At 45.8% G+C, this 23,682-nt stretch overlaps 1 protein-coding gene across 1 annotated transcript in view; it reads right to left on the bottom strand.

Annotated features, from left to right (window-relative positions):
* Positions 1-17,010, bottom strand: part of PKP2 (plakophilin 2) — a 67,266-nt gene extending 50,256 nt beyond the window's left edge. The window contains exons 1-2 of the mRNA XM_026657577.2: positions 16,599-17,010; positions 3,093-3,205 (exon numbers count right to left, since the gene is read on the bottom strand). Of these exons, the coding sequence (XP_026513362.1) occupies positions 3,093-3,205; positions 16,599-16,815 (330 nt within the window). The 5' untranslated portion in view covers positions 16,816-17,010. The remainder of the gene's footprint in view (positions 1-3,092; positions 3,206-16,598) is intronic.
* Between the last annotated feature and the right edge of the window lie 6,672 nt (positions 17,011-23,682).

Here is a 23,682-nt window from a genome sequence, read left to right as displayed (position 1 = left end):
CAGAAGTATTGGAGCATAAGCTTTCGTGGGTGAATGCCCACTTCATCCCCCCTCCCCCTGCGTCTGATGAAGTGGGCATTCACCCACGAAAGCTTATGCTCCAATACTTCTGTTAGTCTTAAAAGGTTCCACAGGACTCTTTTGTTTTCTTAATTATTCTTTTATAATTTGGGTGGATAAAATTTTTTGCCAGTTGCTAGTAGACTAGTACAGTAACTCCTCACTTAAAGTCATTCTGGTTAATGTTGTTTCGTTGTTAACGTTGCTGATCAATTACAGAACATGCTCATTTAAAGTTGCACAATGCTCCCTTATAACGTTGTTTGGCAGCCGCCTGCTTTGTCCACTGCTTGCAGAAAGAGCAGCCCGTTGGAGCTAGTTGGTGGGGGCTTGGAACCAGGGTGGACCGGCAGCCCCCCTATCAGCTCCCTACCCCCCTAAGTTCCCTGTGCGGCAGCCACCCTGCAGGCTATCAATTGCCGGCAGTTCAACTGTCCCTCCTCCCACTGCCATGTGCTGCTCCTGCCCTCTGCCTTGGAGCTGCTCCCAGAGACTCCTGCTTGCTGTGTGCGCGCGCGTGGGGGGATGACGACAACGAGGGGGGCTAATGTCAGGGTGTTCCCTTCCCCCCTGCCTCCCCGCTTACCCTATCTCCATAGAGCGGTGGGGGCGGAAGAGAGGGACACGACAGGGCTCAGGACTGAGGGAGCTTGCTGGCAGCAGCTGCTGTCTCAACTTGCTGATCTACTTAAAAAGGCAATGTACTTAAGAGTGGGGTCAGCGTACTTAAAGGGGCAATGTGCATCTCTCTCTCTCTCTCACACACACGGGGTGTGTGTCTCTGTCTGCCATGCCATCTCCCCTCCCTCCATTTGTGCGGCCTTGAAGAATGTGAGGCTACATTAATAACAATGTGTTAACCCTTGAGGGCTCAGCTGAGTGCAAGTTTATCATTTAGCAGTAAGACAGTCCCTGGAAAATATCCCACCCTCTGACTCCACCACCTCAACCAAGCTTCACAATCATCATTGTGGTGTACAGTATTATAAGTTTTAAACAAACAATTTACTGTGTATACATATATATAATATAGTCTTTTGTCTGGTGAAAAAAATTTCCCTGGAACCTAACCCCCCCATTTACATTAATTCTTATGAGGAAATTGGATTTGCTTAAAATTGCATTTTTCAGGAACATAACTACAATGTTAAGCGAGGAGTTACAGTATAATAAAATGAGAACTTCAATCAAAGATGCAGATGACAATGGGGTTTTTTTTTTTGGCACTTCTTCATTAACCTCCCAGTGAAACGAGGAGGGAGTCCATTCTAGTGCTTAGGAGCCCAGGACTAGGAGTCAAGACTTCAAGATAGTGGCAGAGCAGGGACTAGAACCCAGAGTGTTATCCTGAGCAAGTCACTAAATTGCTAGATATTCAAAAAGACCTCTACATGCTGGGTTCATCTCCGTTTTTAGGTGTTCAGATTGACACACCCAGGGCTTGATTTTCAAAGATACTGAACACCAACATCTCCAGCTGAAGTTAAACGTCTGCAAAGGATCGGAGACCCTCAGACAGATGAAAGAGGCTATGTCAGCAAAGAGCATTAACAATGATATTCTTGTCAGGTTTGTACATGCCGTCAGCTTATCTGACCTTGCATTGGAGCAGTGATGAACAGCTTTTCTGGTACCAATGGGCATATTGGCAATTTATCATAATCCCTAAACCGCACCTCATTTACATGCACGTGCATTAAAAAGTTAATGTGAATTATGAATTTAGGGTGGAGGCCATAGCATCTAGGGGCCAGACTGCAAACTTCTTACTCTCACTGGTGAGGAGCTCCTCTCAGGGATAGTCTCAATAATGGGAATGCTCACCAGTGGAAGGAAGGGGTGCACAATCTAGCTGTCGGATTGGGTCAGGTTTATAGGGTTGGTTGCATTTGTTATTGAAGAGAGGTACATATTTAAAGGCAATGGAGGGAACTGCAAGGGGGAAAAGGATGCTTCATTTCAGGAGTCACAGTCCCACACTGTGGTACAGGGAGGCTGCAAGGCATTCTCCCATACCATCCACTCTCCCTGGTTCTTCCATTTCTACCATCAAAATGATGACATCTCGCTGAGGTTCCTGTGTTTCCTCTAGTTCCTGCCTTCAGTGCTCCCTCCTTTCTAGAGATGACACTATTCATTCTGTAATATGAAGTAAAACCCATTTCAAATATTTTCTAATTGGGTGGTGTGAGAGCATAAGGGTGGCAGTGAGGCAAGTGCAGTTATGTAATTGGTTGTGAGGGTGTCTGAAAGGGGTAAATAGATACATTCAGAAAACAGAGACTGTAATTAAAACTGGGTCCTACTTAATTAACCAGGAAGCACAGGTTCAGCCTAAGTGGTCTACTTCCTTTGTTGAGGGCGATGTTAGTCCTCTGGGACACAAAAACAAGAACAGTACTCACCTTGACTTATACAAGACCAAAAGATCTAGCATTTGAAATAGGGATTAGGCTCCTCACGGGTGGAGATGTTATACAGGTGACTTTACACATTTCTGTCTCAGATCTGAATTGCTTCATACAGTAAATAATAATTAGTTCTGTTCATGGGTATGAGGTGCTTTTAAAGCCCCAGGTTTCCACTAACCCTATATGACAAGGACACCCCAGCAGAAATTCTTGCATTTTGCAAGGTTTAAAGCAGTGGTGGGCAACCTGCCGCCCATGGCGAGCCAACAGACAGTTTGTTTACATTTGCGCGGTCGCCTGCAGCTCCCAGTGGCCACGGTTCACCGGCCAATGGGAGCTGCGAGAAGTGGTGTGGGCTGGCCGCTGCTTCCCACAGCTCCCATTGGCTGGGAACAGCGAACCGCGGCCACAAGGAGCTGCGCAAAAGTAAACAAACTGTCTGGTGGCCAGTGAGCGGATTACCCTGATGGGCCACAGATTGTAATCTCTTTAAACCAGTGATTGGCAATGTGAACATTTAACATGACAGAAAAAAAAAATCTAGCCACTGTTTGTGGCAGCAAACAAAGTCATGAATTTGCAATTCTACATATTTTCAGTTATTGCCTACATTTTCCTCACCTGGAAAGATGAAGAACATGTGACTCCATGTGGAGGTCTTGAAACAGAGTAATTATCGACTGTGTCCAGGTTATAAACATGTTCTGGAACACTGATGGCCCGATGGAGACTGCCTGTAATTGAAACAAGACTAACGTAAGTACAGTCTTAAGGAAACACTATTTTATAACAAAAGGACAATATATGTCCAGCCTATGATGCTAATAACATACATATTACCTGGAGACTGAACAAGGAGAAATGGAAAAGGTGTTAGGGATTCGCTGTATTATATTCAGGTAATGGATAGGCAATGTTCTCTGATAGCAATAGGTCATTTTTTCAGTCTCTCATATTATAGATATTTAAATATTAGATAATTTTTACCTCTTAGTTTTCTTATGGCCAGAGGCCAAAACAACTACTTCATAAAAATATTTTAATAACAGCAAATGAGAATTTTTAGAAACATCCTATGTTCTGACGGATGATTGACTAAAGTAACAAAGGGATTACATTAATATAGCTTCTAGCAATGAATGGATACTCTAAGGCACATTTTCCAACTACAGAACAATTGTTTTCCATGATAACCCAAAATATGCATACAGAGTTACAATTTTAAAATCAGGGTCTGAAGCACACACAAAATATGCTAGCAGCAGGGCTGGCCTCACCATGAGGTGAACTGAGATGGCTGCCTCAGGTGCCAGACTGTGGGGGGGCACCACTAGGACCATAAGTGTAGAAAATTGTGTCTGCTGCTGGTGCATATGTATTCTCTCTGCTCTAGATGCACAGAGATGGTGGAGTACTGTGCTGGAGGAAGGAGGGCACAAGAGACATAACAGGCAGGCAGAAGAAAAGGTGAGAGGTAATAACAGAAAGCAGCAGGGAGAGAGGAGGAGGAGCCTCTTATGTACCTCTCTAGCACCCCCAGGAGCCTGGACTGATTAACACCAGCTTCTCAGGGAGCTTCCTGTTTCCTGCTGCTTCCCTGAACCCACTTGAGGAGAACAGGCAGTTAACTGAAATACTAAGAGCCAGTTAGACCCTTAAGACACTGATATCTTGCCTCACTCAGTCCCTGCTACCAGCCTGCTTATTTGTCCCCTTCAATTGAGTGTTGAGAGCCACTATAGCTGGCACAGATCAGCAGTCATGAGTGAAAGAAGAAAACGCCCCTCCGGGGCAGCATTTAGAAAAAGAAAAAAAGCAAAGGAAGCTTTTCTAAGCAGGAAGGAGCTCTCCTGAGATACATAGACACAAATGTTCATGGTGAGCCTTCCAGCCCCAGTGAGGATGTGAGTGTTGAGGAGATGCCTGATCTTCCAGTTAGTCAGAGTGCAGGTGACCTGGCAGCTACTGCAGCATCCATATCTCCATCTGAAATGGATGTAACCATGCACATTCCTGAAGAAAAGAGTAGATCAGAGAAGAGTGTGGTGGAGGCACAAGAAACAGCTGCTGCTGAGTTTAGTTCCTTAAGTCTAGATGATCCAGGACTGTGAACCCACTTGAGCAGTAGCCTGAGGGACTTCCTTGTACTGCATGGGCCACAGCAAGTGAAAAACTGCATGTTCCCCAAAGACAATGAAAATAGAAGTTTCCATCCAACACATTACTGGCATGAAATCCCCAATGATGACAAAGTGGAGAGGCCATGGTTTATGTACTCAAAAACCCAGAATGCTGTATAGTGTTTTCGTTGCAAACTCTTCCAGTTTAATGTTCCAGCCACATTGGGTTCTACAGGAACAAAGGACTGGAAAAATCTGGCTAGAAATCTGACATGCCATGAGAAGGCAGCAAATCACCGGAGAGCATTCCATAGGTGGAAAGAGCTTGAGATGAGACTAAGGTTAAAGGCCACCATAGATGATCAGCATCAAGAGAAGATTGCATCAGAGTCTCTTTACCGGCAAAATGTTCTGAAAAGGCTCATCGCCATTGTGAGAATGCTTGCTACCCAAAACCTAGCACTGCGTGGCACTTCAGATCAGCTGTATGTGCCAAACAATGGAAACTTCCTTAAAACTGTGGAGCTGATGGCTGAGTTTGATGCTGTACTCCAGGAGCATCTAAGAAGAGTCACCACCCAAGAAATGTACACACACCACTACCTTGAAAAAACAATTCAAAATGAGATCATACAGTTACTGGCAACAAAAGTCAAACAGAAGACTGTGGCAGATCTGAAGTCAGCAAGATATTACTCTGTTATTCTGGACTGCACACCTGACATCAGCCATACGGAACAAATGACTTTAATGGTGCGTTTTGTAATAACAGAACCTAGTGAAAATCTCCCTGCAATGGTGACTGTCAGAGAGCATTTTCTAGAATTTATTGACATTGATGATACTGCAGGAGCTGGTGTGACAAATGTGCTTCTTAAAAAGCTGGAAGGTACAGGAATTGCGATAGCGGACATGAGAGGTCAGGGCTACAATAATGGTGCCAACATGAGAGGAAAGAACAGAGGAGTGCAGACACGGATCCGAGAGTTAAACCCTCGAGCTTTTTTTGTCCCATGCAGTTCTCATTCATTGAGCTTGGTGGTCAGTGATGCAGCGTCAGCTTCTAGTGAGGCTGCTGAATTTTTTAATGTAATTCAAAGCATCTATGTATTTTTCTCTGCATCAACTCACCAATGGCAAATTTTGAAGCAACATCTGGGAACATCCTCTCTGACACTGAAACCACCGAGTGCCACACGATGGGAAAGTCAAGAGGAGGTGATAAAGCCTATCAAACACCAAATTGGGAAGATAGATGATGCCATAGTTGCCATTATGGAGGATAATGCTATGACAGGAACTGTTCATGGGAGAACAGTGGCAGAGGGAAATGGAATCACCAGAAACATACATAACTTCAAATTTCTGTGTGGCTTAGTGTTGTGGCATGACATAGTGTTTGAAATAAATGTTGTAAGCCAGAGACTCCAAGGTGTTGACCTTGATATATCTGGAGCAATGGAACAACCGGACAAAGCAAAGTCATACCTACAGTCTTACTGGTCAGTTGAGGGATTTCAAAATGTTCTGAAGTGTGCACAGAAATTGGCAGAGGAACTTCACACTGAAGCTATTTTCCCACCCATTCAAGAATGCAAGGGTCACCGAAGACGACGACATTTTGATTATGAGGCACGGGATAATCCCATAAGAGACCCCAAACAACAATTCGAAGTTGAATTCTTTAACCAGGTGCTAGATTGTGCAATACAGTCAGTTGAACAACTTTTCATGCAGCACAAGGAACACAGCAGTATATTTGAGATGTTGTATGATATTCCAAAACTCCTCACTATACCTGAAGAAGACCTACACCAGCAATGCAGGGCACTAGAGACAGTGTTGACACATGATGACATGTGCGATATTGATGCAAGTGATTTAGGTGATGAACTGAAAGCCCTTTCAAGATACATTTCAGCAGGATCAACTCCAAAGGCTGTTCTGGAATATAGGTGCACTAATAAGATGACCAACCTCTTTCCAAATGCTTTTGTTGCTCTGCGCATACTTCTAACACTTCCTGTAACAGTTGCCAGTGAAGAACGCAGCTTCTCCAAGCTGAAGTTAATAAAAACACATCTACGCTCCACAATGACACAGGAGAGGCTGGTCAGCCTTGCAACCATCTCAATAAAGCATGAGCTGGCCCAGACTGTGGACCTTCAGGAAACAGTTCAAATCTTTGCAACCAAGAAGGCACGGAAAGCATTACTTTGATTATTCAAGCAGATAAAAATGCCAGTGTTTACTATGCAGACAAGAAAAGTTACATAACTTTCAAATGCCTGAACAGCAAAGTGTTACTTAAAATTTTTGAATAAGGCATTTTAAGTTGTTAGTTCTCCTATATTGGAGTAGGTAGCAGAGCAGTACCACGAGAGGAGTAGAACAGGAAGAAGGCAGAATTGAGATCTTCGGCCGCCCCGGTCGTCGGCGTATTTCGGGGGCGGGACCTTCCGCCACCTCTGTCGGGGGTGGCATTTCGGGGGCGGGACCTTCCGCCGCCTAGGGTGACAAAAAAGCTGGCGATGCTCCTGCTAGCAGGGCTGAAAACAGAAAATTGCAGATGGAAATTCTTGCGAAAATGCATGCTCATGTGTCAATGCTATTCCTTGTACATATATTGCATGGGCAATTTTGACAGAGCTTTGAAAAATGCAGCACACATGGTATATATAATCTGCACTGCCTACTTGCCTAGCTCAACGGTTGAGGTTTCTTTTTCCTTAGGCTCTAATCTAGTGGTAACATACATATTGGAGCAGGCAGTGCTTCATTAATCACTTGAGTTCTGCACGCAGAGGGCAGTAAGAGGCCATGAGCAAATTCTATGGATTATGGAGACATATGGAATAAGACCCTCAGAGAGGAAAGGGGGTTAATAACAGTCCCAATCCATACCTGAAAGGTTAAGTAATCCTACAGAAAGTGTGGGAGGCATGCTGTACTGTCTCTCTCAGGTTTTATCCAAAGTCTAACACTGAAGGTGAAACTGTGACTCACTGTTATTGCCTTGGTTACAATCAGATTCTTTGTTTTCATTTAACGTTTTTTCAGGTTGTGAGTCTATAATTAATATAATGCTTCCTAAAGGTAAAGTCCCTTGCTTAAAAAAAAAAAAATACTTTTTGACTATGTAACAGGTGTTATTATTAAATTATTGTTCACAAGAATCCACTGGCTATGACTAACTGCAAATACTGTTATACACATAAAATATAGAGAGGTGTTTCAAGGGGTAAAGTAAAAGTCAAAATCTCAGGAAGGATATGACTGAAGCATAATTGCAGCAGTTTATATGGATAGAAAACTAGTCTTCAACAATGGAGAACCCAGAGCAGGGGTCGGCAACCTTTCAAAGAAGAAAAGACATTTTTTTTGTTTTTGTCTTTGACCAAAATATTTTGAGAGCCGCATCACACACAAAGATACTTGTAGAGTTACAATTTATCAACTAATAATAATTGAACATATTAAAGTTATTACTACTCACCAATACTTTTAATGCGACTTCTGCCATTTGAATTTGAAAATAAAAACAGGAGGGGGCTCCGGGCTGGGGATTGGGGTGCAGGAGGTGGTGTGGGGTCTGGGAGGGAGTTTGGGTGCAGGAGGAGGTTCTGACCTGGGCAGGGGGTTGGGGTGCAGGAGGGGATGCGAGGTGTAGACTCTGGCCGGGAGGTGCTTACCACAGGTGGCTCCCGGCCAGTGGCGCAGCAGGGCTCTGGCCCCATGCTGCTCCCGGAAGCGGCAGGCTGCTGGCATGTCTCTGTGTGCCCCCGGTGGGGGGGAGTGGGGAGGCAGCTCCGCGCGCTGCTCCTGCCCCCAGTACTGTCCTCACAGCTCCCATTGGCCGCGAATCGGCCAATGGGAACTGCAGGGGTGTGCTTGCAGGCGCAGGCAGCGCACGGAGACCCGCTGCCTCCCTCCCCCCAATGGTGTGCAGAAATGTGCCAGCAGCTTTTGGGAACAGCGTGGAGCCAGAGCCCTGCTGCGCTGCTGGCCGGGAGCCACCTGTGGTAAGCACCTCCCAGCCAGAGCCTGCACCCTCTCAAAAAACGGCTGCCTGCAAGGGGGCAGCCAAAGAGTCGTATGTGGCTCCAGAGCCGCAGCTTGCCGACCCCTGACCTAGAGCAACTGACTGGTCACATCACTTTGATCCAAAAGGCAGTTTGACCTCGAATACCAGAAGGAACACAACTAAAGAACTACATGGTTAACGGAGCCAAAACTGGATGAAATTTGCATCTTTAAAACTCTAGGGGGCGGATTTACAAAGATACTTGGGTGCCTAAAGTTACGAACCTAGTGGGATTTGCAAAAACAAACACCCATTGACTTTCAATGGGAGTTAAGCATCTAACTTGCTTAGGTGCTTTTAGGCATCTAAATACCTTTGTGAATCTGGACCTGGGTAACTATTTTGAGGCTGTCAAAGGATGTGGCAAAAATGAAACAGACCAAGAGGCTGAAAAAGGATTATGTCATGGAGCGGTTATGGATTTTCATTGGAATGTAACAGTGTAAGGATAAATCAGAACCTATGTATACTACTGAAAAGCATTTAAAGATGTTGGGCCAAATTCAGTCATATGTGCCAGCTGCATTGCTCTGTCACTTTAAGTCTGTGTGTGTCTTTTATACCAAGCAAGGGATACCTAAGTATTTGACCAAGTGGTGCCAGCGATATCTGGTTTGCTCTACAAACACGTGCACTCTGGTTATTCTGCCTACCACTGTGCGATACCATCTGAGACCCCACCTGTTCATATAGTTTGTTTAATTTATAGACTTTTTAATATCACACATCATTGTCCTGTCCCAAGGCCCCAGTAGTACTAAGATGTAATTTACTGGTGTAACTCCTTCAGCAATTATAAATGTTTTTTTAAGCCGAGTAGTATTACTTCTCCACTCAAAGAACTGCTATTTATTTATTCCTTAAAAATACATATATTTGCAATCATGCTGTGTCATTAGTCCACTTTCTGTTTGCCCAGTGCTTTATGGTTGGGGTATTTATAAGGAGATCTAGACTGGAGGCCCAACTCAGCTTGACATTCAATAGGACTTGGGGACTTACCTTCCTTAGATTCCTTTGAAAATCCCAGGCTATGGGTCTATATTGTCTATTATTTATTTAGTTAAGACATAAAGCTCCTGTGAGCAAGGCCCCTGTCTCCTGCATGTTTTGTGCAGTTCTGAACTCGCTGTCTGCACTCAACCAATAATACGATGACTACATTGCTCTCCATTAACTAAATTAGCCTAAGCTTCATACCAAGCATAGCTGTTCTCTTTGCAAAGCCAAAATATTGTTGATCAGAAGTTGCAGCATTCAGAGATCTTTTACTAAGCAAAGGATTTTAGATTTTTAACTGGCCAACTGGTTTGACCTTCAATGCTCTTGTGAAACTCTGCTTCTAAAGGAAGTGTTGCTACTTAATGCTGGATTTCTCCATGAGCTATTAGACCCAGCGAAGGAGCTCTAAGTCAGATTTGCCTTTGCATTCCCTGGAGTAAGGAGACTGACTCCTTTCTCTAGGTTCTGTGCTCGACATATATATGCTTTTTGTCTCCAACTCTTAGCCCTGGTCTATAGCACTGTAAGTGTAGACAAGCCCTTAGACTTGCAGTTTTGCCAACTCCAAATATTAAAAAAAACACAAGTTTGGCCCCCAAAATCAGAAGATTGTTAAATCTCATGGTTTTTTAAGCCAAAAAACATAAATGAAGTCTGAGTGTTCCATATCTGCCTTCTGGTTTTTGAGCCTTTAGGCCAGGGTGGGTCTCAGGGCAGACAAGCAGGGCACACTCCTGACTTTAGGGATCAAATTTTAAGGCTTTTTTCTGCAACTAGGGTGCCAGAAGCTTAATCTCAGCTTTCATTTTAACAAAAAGGCTTACATAATCACAGGACTCCAGAAGCTGGTGTTATAAAAAAAGCCACCTATCACCACTAGACTTGTGATAAAATCATGAGAATTAGCAACACATCTTCTGTAATGAAAAGGGCGTCTTGAAGAGTCTGAGTGGACTCTGGGAAAAGCTCCTACCCATCTTTTAAGTGTTTCTCCTCCAGCCCTTGTTGATCCCTTGGACGTCGTACCAGAGTTTTTCCTGTGTCCAGAAAGGCTTCAAAGTGCTTTGAATGCCTCCCAATAATCCTGGGTCATGGATGGTAGCCTGTCTGCAGCTTGCAGCCAAAATCCACCTATCTACTATCCAACCTCTAAGTCACAGTGACAATAGGACAAATCTGGGTGTAACTGAGACAGCACAAAACACGAATGGGACAGTCAGTCTGTAAAGACTCAGTGAGCACCAAATGCCTCAAACGCTGTGTGTGCTCACATCCCAATTATGAGGTTCTTTACCATCTGTACCTGTATTTGGATAGCTACCACAAAAACCTCGTGGAGCCAAGAAACCCAGCAGGTCTCAATATAATCACACCCCAGGTAGTCAGAGTCCGTTAGCGGTCATGATCTTCTCATATTGATATGGTTTCCTCACCTCATGAAGCTCTGTTTGCCCCCCCTCCCCGAGTGGGCCAAAGTGTCCCCTACAGGTACCCTTCAGAGTTCTGGGTTCCTGCTTTCTTCCTTCTCCTATCTAATTTAATATTCAAACATTCATGAAACACGGAAGCACTTACATTTGTACCATATTGTATCAGCCCTTCTCAGAATCACAGATGCTTGAGATAAAGAGCCATCCAGATCATTCAGTCCATCTCCCTGCCAATGGAGGAGTGATCCCTACAGTATATTTCCTAATGTTTTATACTTTACATTTGTCCAGGCTGGAACACTTGCACAATTTCTCATAGTTTAAGAAAAACAAAAAGCCTTTATTGTTTTAGGAAGAAGTAGCAAAGAATTTAACAGGAAAAAATATGAATGGAAGTCTTCAGCAAATGTTCCTTCTACCCAACGCCTCTCTCTACAATGATTTTAAAAGGGAATGATTTTCTTTGATTTTAAAATGTGAGATTGAGTATGATCCAACTTCTACTGAAACATCTACTCAAACTAGGAGAGAAAATCAGCTAAAAGTAAGGGAGAAAAATCCCATTAAGACCTCTACAAATGAAGAAACGTAAGAGACACATAAAAGGGAACCTAATCCATAACTGGCCTACACCCAAAACTGTCCTCCAAAACCTCAGAAGATTTATAGGTCTATTACTCATAAAACTGAATGCAACTCCTTCAGTGAAATTAATTATATAGTCAGGGCCCTTTTTGATAAGCTACGGTGCCGGATTCTGCTTTTCTACCCATCAATAAAATTGTTAAGGATGTAAAAGAGTGTGGACTTTGGTCAATTATACTAGAGGAATGGAATTGCCAGAAACAGAATTAAGTAGCCAGTAAAGACACATCAAAGAGATCCAGCTTGGTGAAAAGGAGAAATAGAAATATTATGGGTTCTAATCTCTTGAAGAGCACATGAAATCGCCACTACTGTTAAATTACACATGTGAACTGAAGGGAGGAATTCCAGACCCATTATTGCATAACATTTTGTAACTGCTATCTCTCTTTGTCATGATAACAGATTCTGTTTTGCAGTGAGACCAAGTGGCAGAGAGTTTATTGATGCAGACAATCAAAATTTTCATTTGACTGATTTAGTGCTCAATTTTATTTCTTTCTGACCAAACTTTTAAAGCTTCAGCAACTGGTTCAACAGTAGCTGGAACTAATGCCACTTACTATCTTATATTTAATAATAATATAATAATTTGACAACGGAGATTGTTTATTGGTATTGATCACTGAACAGGTATTTTTCTTTTAAAATAGAACTGAAACAGCACTTAATTTTAATCGTATAGCAACTGGAGTAATTCTCATTTCAAGACTAACTATACATTTTTTCAATAAATAAAAAGGCACATATTTCAAGATGGATCTGAACTTCTAACAAGAAAAAAGAAGCAGAAAGAAACTAAATTAAAACTCACAACAACAAAACACTTTCAGACTTCTTTATGCATTATGAAACAGCAAAAAAGGGCACAAACCCAATCTGTTTCTCTTTGTTAAGGCTGAGCTGGAACCATTAGTCTGGTGCGTAGCATCAAACAGTATATTTTCTATAAAATACTCCTTGCACACCCAAAACTTCCAGTTCAGTCAATGGAAATCATTAGGACACAGGGACTATAGGATCAGGCCCTTTGCAGTACCTATAATTGATTCCTCTTTACACATGTAGAAACAAGTGCTTATGTGCTTGCCTAACTTTAAGTGTGTGAATAGTCCAGTTATGCGTATGCTTAAGTGGCTTGCTGAATTGGGTCTGAAATGTTTACTAATGGGGCATTTATATCAGAGAGGATTGAGCATTCTCCTTTTGAAGTGCATGAGAGTTTTCCCATTGACTTTAAGGGGTGCAGGATTAGGCACTTGGTGTATATTTAGCCAGTGGTGTCAAAGCAAAGTTTGAAAGGCTTTATAATTCAGGAAGATGGACATTTTTTCATCTAAAATAGTAGCAAATCTCTGTGGAGGGGGCTTACCTAAGTATAAACATTAATATGAAGCAAATCCAGTTTTCTTTCTGTGTTTTGAGTTGGAAATAACCCAAAGAAGTGTGATAAATTGAGCACAGGTACATATTAGGAAAAAGAACTGTTGTTAAAGTCCTTAGTGCCATAACTAGTGCACATATCACAGGCATTTTATATATAGGCTTCTTGTTTCTGAAGCCTATTTAAAAAAAAATTATTGGCATTTCAAAAATACAAAATGTCTGCAATACTTGAATTTCAAATAAACCAAATAAACAAACAAACCCCAAATATCCCAAATCCATCAGAATTGCAAACACTCTGCAGAGGAATTAGAGAAAGTAGTAGGTCTGGAGCTCTCTTTCAGAGTGTTTTGGGTGTGTTGACATTTGCATTGTCCTAACCCACCCTCGTTTGTCAGCTTCTGTTTAAAGAAGCATTTTTCAAAGTCTCAACTCTATTGTTAGCCATAAAATAAAGTAAAATAAAAATGCATTTCAACAGAACAAATGGCAATTGTTAAAATCTTTGGAAGCTTCTTTTATACTCAAGCTCACAAGCTGAGAATTTACATATAAACTGTATTCTGTCTAGAGCTACTGAGCACTTGATTGTGAAACCAAGGGCACGTAATTTTGATGGATGTCTTGCAAACTTTTTTAATAAAGGTACAGTTGTGACTGCATCCCATTCATTTTTAGTGAATTTTTTTAAGCTGGAAGCCACCAATAGCACTAGATCAGAATTATTATTATTATTATTTTTGCTGGGGACAAGACAGCTAGATGAATTATATTTATCCATAAGAGGTACTTTATCTCATATTTTTATGAGAACAAAAAGATGATAGCTTCCATACTTAAAACTCAGCTTAAGACTCTTCACATAAATGAAGCAGACTATAATAAAGAGTGAGTCAATATTTCTCATCTTTTTTACTTAAAAAAAACAGGATTAAAGCTTTCATGATTGATCCTTATATCCTCAGCTTTTTGGATGCCTCTGTTTTAAAATAAAAACATATTTCCAACACCAATTAATACTAATATAGGGGCATATTATAAGAAGAGCTGAAGGCACCCATCTCTCAGCGCTTTAGAGGATCAGGTTCTTAGGCCACGTGGTGTGCAAAGAGTGTGGCTGCATGAATCCAACCCACAGGTCAGAGACTCCTAAAGGCAGGGATTGATACCCTTTTATTTAATTATAAAGCACTATGCACACCAATGCATAGTATGAATAATAATCTTCTATATCAGGGATCAGCGACCTTTGGCACGCGGTCCATCAGGGAAATCCACTGGCAGGCTGGGGTTGTTTACCTGCAGCGTCCGCAGGTTCGGCCGATCGCAGCTCCCACTGGCCACGGTTCGCCATTCCAGGCCAATGGGGGCTGCGGGAAGCAGCGCGGGCCGAGGGATGTGCTGGCCACCACTTCCCGCAGCCCCCATTGGCCTGGGAATGGCAAACCGCGGCCAGTGGGAGCTGCGATCGGCCGAACCTGGGGATGCTACAGGTAACAAACCACCCCAGCCCACCAGTGGATTTCCCTCAGGCCGCGTGCCAAAGGTTGCTTATCCCTGTTCTATGGTATTATTGTTTCCATGTCTCCTAATAACTCCTTTCCCATGTATATTTTATTATGCCTCTCCTTTGTTTATTTTATGTTTGTAGCCTGAAGGCAGGCAAGACATTATTTTCTTTATTTCTTTAGCAAATAGGGACAGTTAGAAAAAATAATTAAAAGAGGATTAACACACACACACTGAAATGGTTACAGGGTGGAGGAGGAAGAGACATGATTCTTCTTCCACCCTGTGGTAAACCAGGAGTAACTCAGCTGAAGTCAATGGAGGTATACTACTGTGAAAATACTGTAGCAAGAGAGGAAAATCAGGGCTAATTTATTTAATCAGAAAGGAAAGAGAGAGCATTAAAGAAAAAAGAAGAGACACAGTGACAGCTATGATCTTATGGTAAATACTGTAAGAGGCAGGAAAGTCCCATTAGATCATCTCAAGGCCATTTCCCTGAGGAAAACAACAAGGAGTCTGGTGGCACCTTAAAGACTAAGATTTATTTGGGCATAAGTTTTTGTGGGTAAAAACCTCACTTCTTCAGATGCATAGAGTGAAAGTTACAGATGCAGGCATTATGTACTGACACATGGAGAGGAGGGAGTTACTTCGCAAGTGGAGAACCAGTGTTGACAGGGCCAATTCAATCAGGGTGGATGTAGTCCACTCCCAATAATAGATGAGGAGGTGTCAATTCCAGGAGAGGAAAAGCTGCTTCTGTAATGAGCCAGCCACTCCCAGTCCCTATTCAAGCGCAGATTAATGGTGTTAAATTTGCAAATGAATTTTAGTTCTGCTGTTTCTCTTTGAAATCTGTTTCTGAAGTTTTTTTGTTCAATGATAGTGACTTTTAAATCTGTAATAGAATGACCAGGGAGATTGAAGTGTTCACTTACTGGCTTTTGTATGTTACCATTCCTGATGTCCGATTTGTGTCCATTTATTCTTTTGCAGAGGGACTGTCCGGTTTGGCCAATGTACATGGCAGAGGGGCATTGCTGGCACATGATGGCATATATAACATTAGTAGATGTGCAGGTGAATGAGCCCTTGATGGTGTGGCTGATGTGTTTGGGTCCTCTGATGGTGTCGCCAGAGTAGATATGGGGACAGAGTAGGCAACGAGGTTTGCTACAGGGATTGGTTCCTGGGTTGGTGTTTCTGTGGTGTGCAGGCCAGTCCTCACTTACAGACAACCCCCCAACCTGAAGCAAATACTCACCAGCAACTACACACCACACCACAGAAACACGGCTACCCCCTGATACTTGATTTCCCGGAGGGCCACTGCAGTTTACAAACGCTAAGATAGAGAACATAACCGATACTGAGCTTAATCAAAATGCCCACAATCTTCAAAAGCACTGATAGAGCATAAATCCCCCTGACTTTCAAATCAAGATTGCACTCCTAAATCCTTTAGGCACTCCTGGTTACATTTGTATAGCGACAATTTCAACTGGAGACACCTGACACACAGTTGAAAGAAGCCAGAAAAATGGAGAACCTCACAGCTGGTCTTAGCATAACAGCCCATAAGGGGGAAGACAGGCAGAATGGTTGGGGGGGGGGGGGGGGAAGAGAGGTTGTAAGGGAAACATTTGACTCCTGGAGGTGAGTGATTCAAACTTTTGTGTGGGCAAGATGGAAATACAGAGAGTCATGGAATATCAGTGTCACCTTCAGGAGGAGCCTTCCTACAGGATAAGGCTGCCTTGTGAGAGAACTGCAAAGAAGAAAGCAAAATGTACCAGAGACTATTGGTATTAATCTTGGTAAGGGGGAGGGAGGAAGAACCAAAAGAACAAGGAGAATGAGGAAGAAAAGAAAGGGTGGTGGTGGTGAGGAAAGCAAAAGTGGGGAGTCACAAGGGGGGACGTGATCGGGCCCTGCTTGGGGCACTCACCATTTGACAAGTGTCCTCTACTTTTCCTGGACAGCGTTTGCTTGACCTGCTGCTGGATGCGGAGAGTTTTCTCCGTCCCGGCGCGGTTGCCCAAGAGCTTCAGCCTGGCCTCGGAGGGCAAAGCCAGGGTGGAACTGTCCAGCTCCTGCAGGGTCTGGTGGCTCAGGACGGTACGGATGTAGCTGCGGTCGGCGGCAGAGGAGTCCGGGGTGCCCATGGTCCAGCTGGGGGAAGAAGCTCCAGCGGAGGCTGCGGTGGAGCCTGCTCCCGACGGTCCCTGGCTGAGCAGCCGCCGCCGCCCAGCGCCCAGTGCAGGAGGGACGGGGCTGGGCAGCCCGTGGCTCTGCCACGCCCTCCCCGCAGCGCAGGTAGCAGCTGGCTGCCAGGATCCTGCCGCCCCAGGGGCAGGAGGGAGCCGCGCCCCCTGCTCCGCCCCCAGCCGGGCGATGGGAGCAGGGAGGAGCGCACCCTCCCTCCCCGCCCCCTAGCCCCGGGGGCAGGGCTCCTGGACTTCCGCGGCGTGGGCGCGGCCCCCTCCGATCCCACACGCCCAGCCGGCCTCGCCCTGCGTTTGCTCACCGGCAACGCGGCGTGGCAGGAAGGGGGCGGGGCAGATCAGTAATCCTTTTGCTACACCAGGATCCGGCTGGGCAGGGCTCAGGCAGCGCTTTATAGCAGGGGAGGGGACGAAGCAACTTTGCCATGAGCTTTGGTCAGGGCCGAAAGGAGACTCCCCCAAACAAAGCGTGTAGGTAAACTAGGGTGATCAACTTTCCGACTGCGGAAAAACCACCGAACACCCCTGCCCCGCCCCATCGCTCTCCCCCCCCCCTTGCTCATTTTCCCTGGCTGGGCAGGGGATTGGGGGTGTGGGAGCGGGTGAGGCCAGAAATGAGGGGTTCAGGGTGGGGCTCTCGGCTGGGGCAGGAAGTTGGGTGCAAGGGTGAGTGAGGACTCCAGCTGGCGGTGTCGGCTAGGGGGCATGGAGTGTGGGAGGGGGCTCGGGTCTGATGCAGGGGTTTGGGAGAGGGTACAGGCTCTGAGGTGGGGCCAGAAATGAGGGGTGCAGGGGGGGTCTCTGGGCTGGGGCAGGGGGTTGGGCTGCAGGGCAAGCGAGGGCTCCAGCTGGGGGTGCAGGCTCTGGTGCGGGGCTGGGAAAGGGGGTTGACGTGCAGGAGGGGATTCGGGCTCTGGGGTGGGGCCAGAAATGAGGGGTTCAGGGTATGAGTGGGGGGCTATGGGCTGAGGTGGGGGTTGGGATGCAGGAGGGGGTTCAGGCTCTAGGAGGTAGTTCGGGTGTAGGAGGGGGCTCAGGGCTGGGGCAGGAGGTTGAGTTGCGGGAGGTCGTTTGGGGTGCAGGCTCTGGGTGGCACTCAGGTGACTCCCGGAAGCAGTCGGCATTTCCCTTTGGCTCCTAGGCAGAGGCAGGGCCAAATGGCTCTGTGCACTGCCTCTGTCGGCAGGCGCTGCCCCCGCAGCTCCAGTTGGCTGCAGTTCCTGGCCCCTGAAAGCTGTGGAACCAGCACTCAGGGCAGGGGAGCACATGGCGCCCCAGTGGCCGCTCCTACACCTAGGGGACACAGACATGCTGGCCACTTCTGGGACCCGCGTGGAGCCCATTTCGACCAGGTGTTCCAGTCAAAAACCAGGTGCCTGGCAACCCTATAGGCAACAGACTAGCTCTTCTGGCACCATAGCACCAAGTGTGCCCCTGCATGAGCAATACACTAATTATACACAATAACGGGCCTCCATCAAAGTTTGTAGTGTAGACAGGGCCTAGAACAAGGCCTATTGATATAGGATATAGAAGTTTTGTCATACACAGCCACCCATGGGGCTGGGCTGCACCAATTTAACTAATCTAGTTTTAACCCATACCTGTTGTTACTTTGGTAAAAGTCTGGGGCCTAATCTACATTTTAAAAAGCTATGCCAGCATAGCTGTGTCTGTTAGGAATGTGGCAGGGGGAAATCCATACTCCCACTCGACATAGCCGTGCTAGCAAAAGGTCCGGTGTAGACACAGCTTGTACCAGCAAAAAAGTCCTTGTGCAGTCCCAGTATAGCGCATGGGCACATATTTTAGAATAAAAGTGTTAGTTTGATTTCAACAAAACCACATCTAGTAATCCACACCTACACTGTCCGATGCCTTAGTGCAGAGGGCTGGACTTGATGACCTCTGGAGATCCCTTCTAGCCCTACATTTCTATGCTCGCTCACACATTCAAACCACCAGCCATAAAGGCGTGCACACACATACAAATGCAGACACTTCTAGGCGCACCCATGCCCACTCATAAACACACCCAAGCAACCAGCCATAAAGGCACATAAAAGATAGGTACACAGTCACACATTTGCATAGACAGCCCCCTATCCCAACCACACACGCACACGAATTATTACTTATGATCAGCAGCTGGGACAATGTGCTGGGCACTTTCCAAACAGGAAAGAATGTATAATCCAGATGGGTAAGGGGCACAGTCCAAAGCACATGTAGATATGTCCACACACATACATACAGGACTTGTACATCTTTTCTCCCTTGTTAACTGTGGCCCTGATCCTGCCAACTCTTAGGCATACAGGGCAGTAAAGTTCAGCACTAGCCTAAGTGCTGGCAGCATCATGGCCCTGTGTGCGGGTGGTTGTTTTCCTACTATGTTAGGAGGTATTTATTGTTTTTACTTCTTTCTCGTGACACAGAGGTTTTAGGGTCTGGGTACTTAAAATGATAAATTATAAATATTAATATGTACTACACTAAAAGTAGTGTTAAAGCTGTAACTAGGGTGACTATATTTCTTTATGGTGAATACAGGACACGTGGTAAAACTACTTGTATTTGAGTTCAATGGCAATCAGAACTATGCAGTACATTCAAATTAACAAGTTGACTGAGCCCCTGTTAAAAAGAAATTGTGTAGGTGGATTCTTTTTATTTACCTCATCTTTATGGCTGTAGGGTTCACACAGGGAGGGGTGACACATGTACCCTTACCCCCACCCACCCACAGGGAGAGGTGAGACACACCCTGTACACTTCTCTCACACAGGGAGGGTGGCTGACCAACCCGACCCTCCCTGCCCAGTACTCTCTACCCTCCATGCCTGGCTGGGCCCACGGGATGAACCCACCTCTCCTGGTACTGTGTCTTCCAATACACTGGGGGTGGGCACACAGGGTCACACGCCCCCCTCCCCAGATTTCTGCCAGGGTTCACACAAGAACTTTGCCAGCAGCCTTTCAGCACTGTGCGGGAGGGAAGGGATAGGAACTGCTTCCAGCTGTTGGGGGGGGGGGGGGGAAGAGGAGGGAGGAGAAGAGATGGCCTGGCCCCTGTCTTTGCAGAGCTCATCTCTTCTCTCCCATCACCACCCGCTGCCATGTGGCTGGAAGCAGCTTGTTCCTTCCTGCCTGCATAGTGTGGAAATGCAGTTAACACCTCCAGGCACGGCGGCTGCTGCTGGCCACTGACATAACCCAGCCCATGGGCGGCAGGTGAACCTCCGCTTTGGGGAGGCTAGCCTGCTAGCCCCACCCCCCTGTGCACCGGAGCCCCAAATCCCCCCTAAAAGGAAAAGCCCTGAGGGGGCACCCTCCCCCCCAGACCAGTGGAGCCCTGGCCTGCCCACCCCAGCCAGATCCCCAATCCACCCCGGGCCAAGCCGCCGGCCCCCTGAGTGCCAGGTTGGCCCCAGCACCAGGCTGGGGCACCAGCTTTTCCCTCGCTAGAGTTGAGGCAGGCCAAGCGCCACGGGTAGCCTCCCACTCCTGAAGGCCCTCTCCACCTGCTGAGCTGCCAGCCCCAGCAGCGTGGACCTTCAGGGGAGGAGGGTGGAATAGGAGGCGGTGGGGGTCTCAGGGAAGGGGGGGGGGCCACTGCAGCCCAGTTGTCTGGCGGTGGGTCAGTGGTAGTGCCAGGGAGGGCAAAGCCTATTATGACCCAGCCATCTCTGGCTACAGTGCGGGCAGGAAGGGGTTAAGCCCTAAGGATGCATTGTGCACCAGGGCCCAGGGAACCTGACTGCAGGGGCTTCAGTGAACCAGGCCAGAGAGGTGGCTCAACCCTGGAGGCTGCAGATTTGGGGCATGAACAGGCTGGAAATCGCTTCCCCCTCCTCCCCCCCACCACTCCAGAGCTTAGCTGCGGGACAAAGGCTTCCCCATGCCAGCGCTGTGCAGGGCTTTTGCACACACAGGCAGTGTTTTCCCCAGAAATTTAAATTGGGGGGGGGGGGGAAGGAAGGAAGAGGGGAGTCAGGACTGATGAGGAGTGAGACTGTGAGGGCGCAGGTGGGCTGTATGGCATCATAGTAAATACTGAAAAATGTTTCATGACCATTTTATTAGATTTAACTCATGTTTTAAAAATCACACAAATTAAAGTTGGCTACTCAACCTTCTATGAAGCACTACATCTACATCCTGCTTGCTTTCTTGTTATAATTTTGCACAACTCTTAATGAACTTCTTGAATGCAGTGTGTTCATCTTTGGTGGCTTCTTGTGTGTCCAGTACTTCCATTCCTTCAATTGATATGCTCATTAGTTCATTCACATGATCAGGCAGAAGGCGACTTCTTTCAGAACACAAAATTCTATTCAATGATGAAAAAGAACACTCAACTGTAACTGTTGTGACTGGGAGTAGCAAGGGATGAATTCCTACTTCTTTTGTCCCGGGAAACAGCATAAAGATCAGGTCAAGCCACTAGTGATGATAAAAAAAAGTTGAAGTCACATCTTCATTCATTTGTTGTATGATATTCCACTCTGTGTTCAAATTCTGTCCTGAGCACATGGCAGCCCCCTTGCTGGTAGTGCCTCACTCCACTCAACTGTCAGTATTTTATAGGACAGGGATCTGTAAAAGCTATGTAGAGGTTGAGTAGAATCTAGAAGTGGCTGTTGTAGATTAAGAATCAAGTCTGTACTTTTTCAGTTGTCTTAAACACTTCTTGACCTCTTCACTTAAGGATTCAATATAAATGCCTTCATTAGTCAACTTCTGGACTGAAGTCTTTGCTTCTTCCAGTACTTTTTCAACAAATAGCTCTCTGATTGATCCAAATGTAGCTTCTATTGCTGGACAAAGATCTACTACTGTTGTAGCAGATGCCTGGATGGTATTATTTAATGACCCAAGTGGTTTCAACGTAGAGTTACAAGAAAGAATGGCAATAGTTCTCTGAATGTAGTAGCAAAAAGTAATCCACCGGCCTCACTACTTAGATCCATCCCATCTTGGTGGATACTTTCCAAAGCCAGTAATAACAGCTGCAGCAATTTTAAGACAGCCAAGAATCGCTCATGAGACAGTCAGAGGGTTTTCCCAGGCTGGACTAATTTGAACTTCTGTCCAAGTGTATCTTCTATATTTTCCAAGATATTCAGTCTTTGGACTCTTACTGAAAAAAGAATATGAAGATATCAAAAGATATTTTAAAAGCTTTAAATTTAATACTAGCGCTAGTTGGAGTAGATGCCTCTGCAGTGTGTACAGGAGAGATTAGGGTTACAGTTTTCTCTGAGCAAAGCTTGTACTCCACCATGTCTTCCGGAGAAGTTTGCAGCTCCATCAAATGCACAAGCAGCCATCTGCTTGGGGTCCAATTGATAAGCATTTAACTCTAAGATGTGGGTTGTCACAGATGCAGCCCATGTGTCTTCTATAACTTGAACATCTAGAAATGCATCTACTGGCCTACCACTGACATCAAGATAACGTACACTGACTTAATACTTGATGCCCATTTGCATTGGTGCATTCATCAGCAATGTATGCAATTTTTTTGAATGTGGTGAGAGTTCTTCACTTTTTCAACTGTTGAGTCTTTCACTGTTGCACCACATCCTTCTAGCCAGTCTGTTGGTCCTGAAGCCTTTTTCCTCAGCCCCTAGCTCATCACTAGCTGTCAGGGAGAGCTCATTTAGATTTTGCTTACAAATCATAATTTGAAATTATTAGGTTGGCCAACATCACCGAAATGAATGCACTGACATGGTCATAAAAATGAACAGCTGTATAAGGAAGCTAGTCTATTATATTATATATATATATATATAATATATATAATATATTATATTATTTTTCAGATACATGCATTTTATCATACACTTTATATGCTTTTAAAGTGTGTATTAATGTTTCAATTTCAATTCAAATTTCTAAACAATCACTAAATTGGCAACACTACATGTAACTAGTTCACAAAACTGGGGAAGGGGGGGGGGTGTAGGGAAATCCCTGCACACAGGGCTTGGCTCCTCCTGGCCAGTGCCCCAGGCTGGAGGGTCTTGGGCTTTCCTGGGATGCCAGCCCAGCCACAGGCAGTGGGGAAAAGAAGGAGCCTGCTGGCCAGGCTGTTAGTGAGCTGAGCGCTCCGACCAAGGGCGGCTTCTCCCTACAGTGCTGGGAGTGGAATGTGCCCCGCCGTGGGGGATATGGAGGAGCAGTGGGGCTGGGCGGGTGGTGAAGGGGCAAAGCAGGGAGAAGACAACAAGAGGGGGAGCATGTAAAGGGCTGATGGATGTGCAGCAGAGGTGACACGTAACTGGCCGCCACCTAGTGCCTACCCGCATGCACCAGCCACCTCAGCTCACAGCGTGCACCCAGTGCTGGCAGGAAATGGGACAGGGGTTGGGGCCCTGCTGGCCAAGAGCCAGCACGCAGTGGGGGCTTCACTGATAGGCCAGCCAGGGGAGCGGCCGGCCCTATGCACTGCATCTTAGCCCCGCCACACACTCACCTCCATCGTCGGCACCCCTCCCGCTCACTGCTGGTGGACGGGCGGCTGACGAGTAGGGATCCGGCCAGCAGCAGGACCCACCAGTACTGCGGGGGGGGGGGGGCGGAGGGAGAGAGAGAAAATATGAGACAATTTGCCCCTTTTTAAGAAAGGGTCAGGATACCTGCAGGAGGGCTTAAATATGGGACTATCCCTTTAAAAACAGGACATCTGGTCACCCTAGCTATAACAGTGCTTTAATTGCTTCAAATGTAAGTATGAATCCAAGTTAGTAGATTTACTGGAGCAACCAGACAATTAAAAAAAACAAAAACACCCCCCCC

This window comes from Terrapene carolina, unplaced genomic scaffold (assembly GCF_002925995.2).
Source record: "Terrapene carolina triunguis isolate 2854851 unplaced genomic scaffold, T_m_triunguis-2.0 Scaffold247, whole genome shotgun sequence".
Lineage (NCBI taxonomy): Eukaryota > Metazoa > Chordata > Testudines > Emydidae > Terrapene > Terrapene triunguis.
This window is presented reverse-complemented; position numbering and strand designations above follow the sequence as displayed.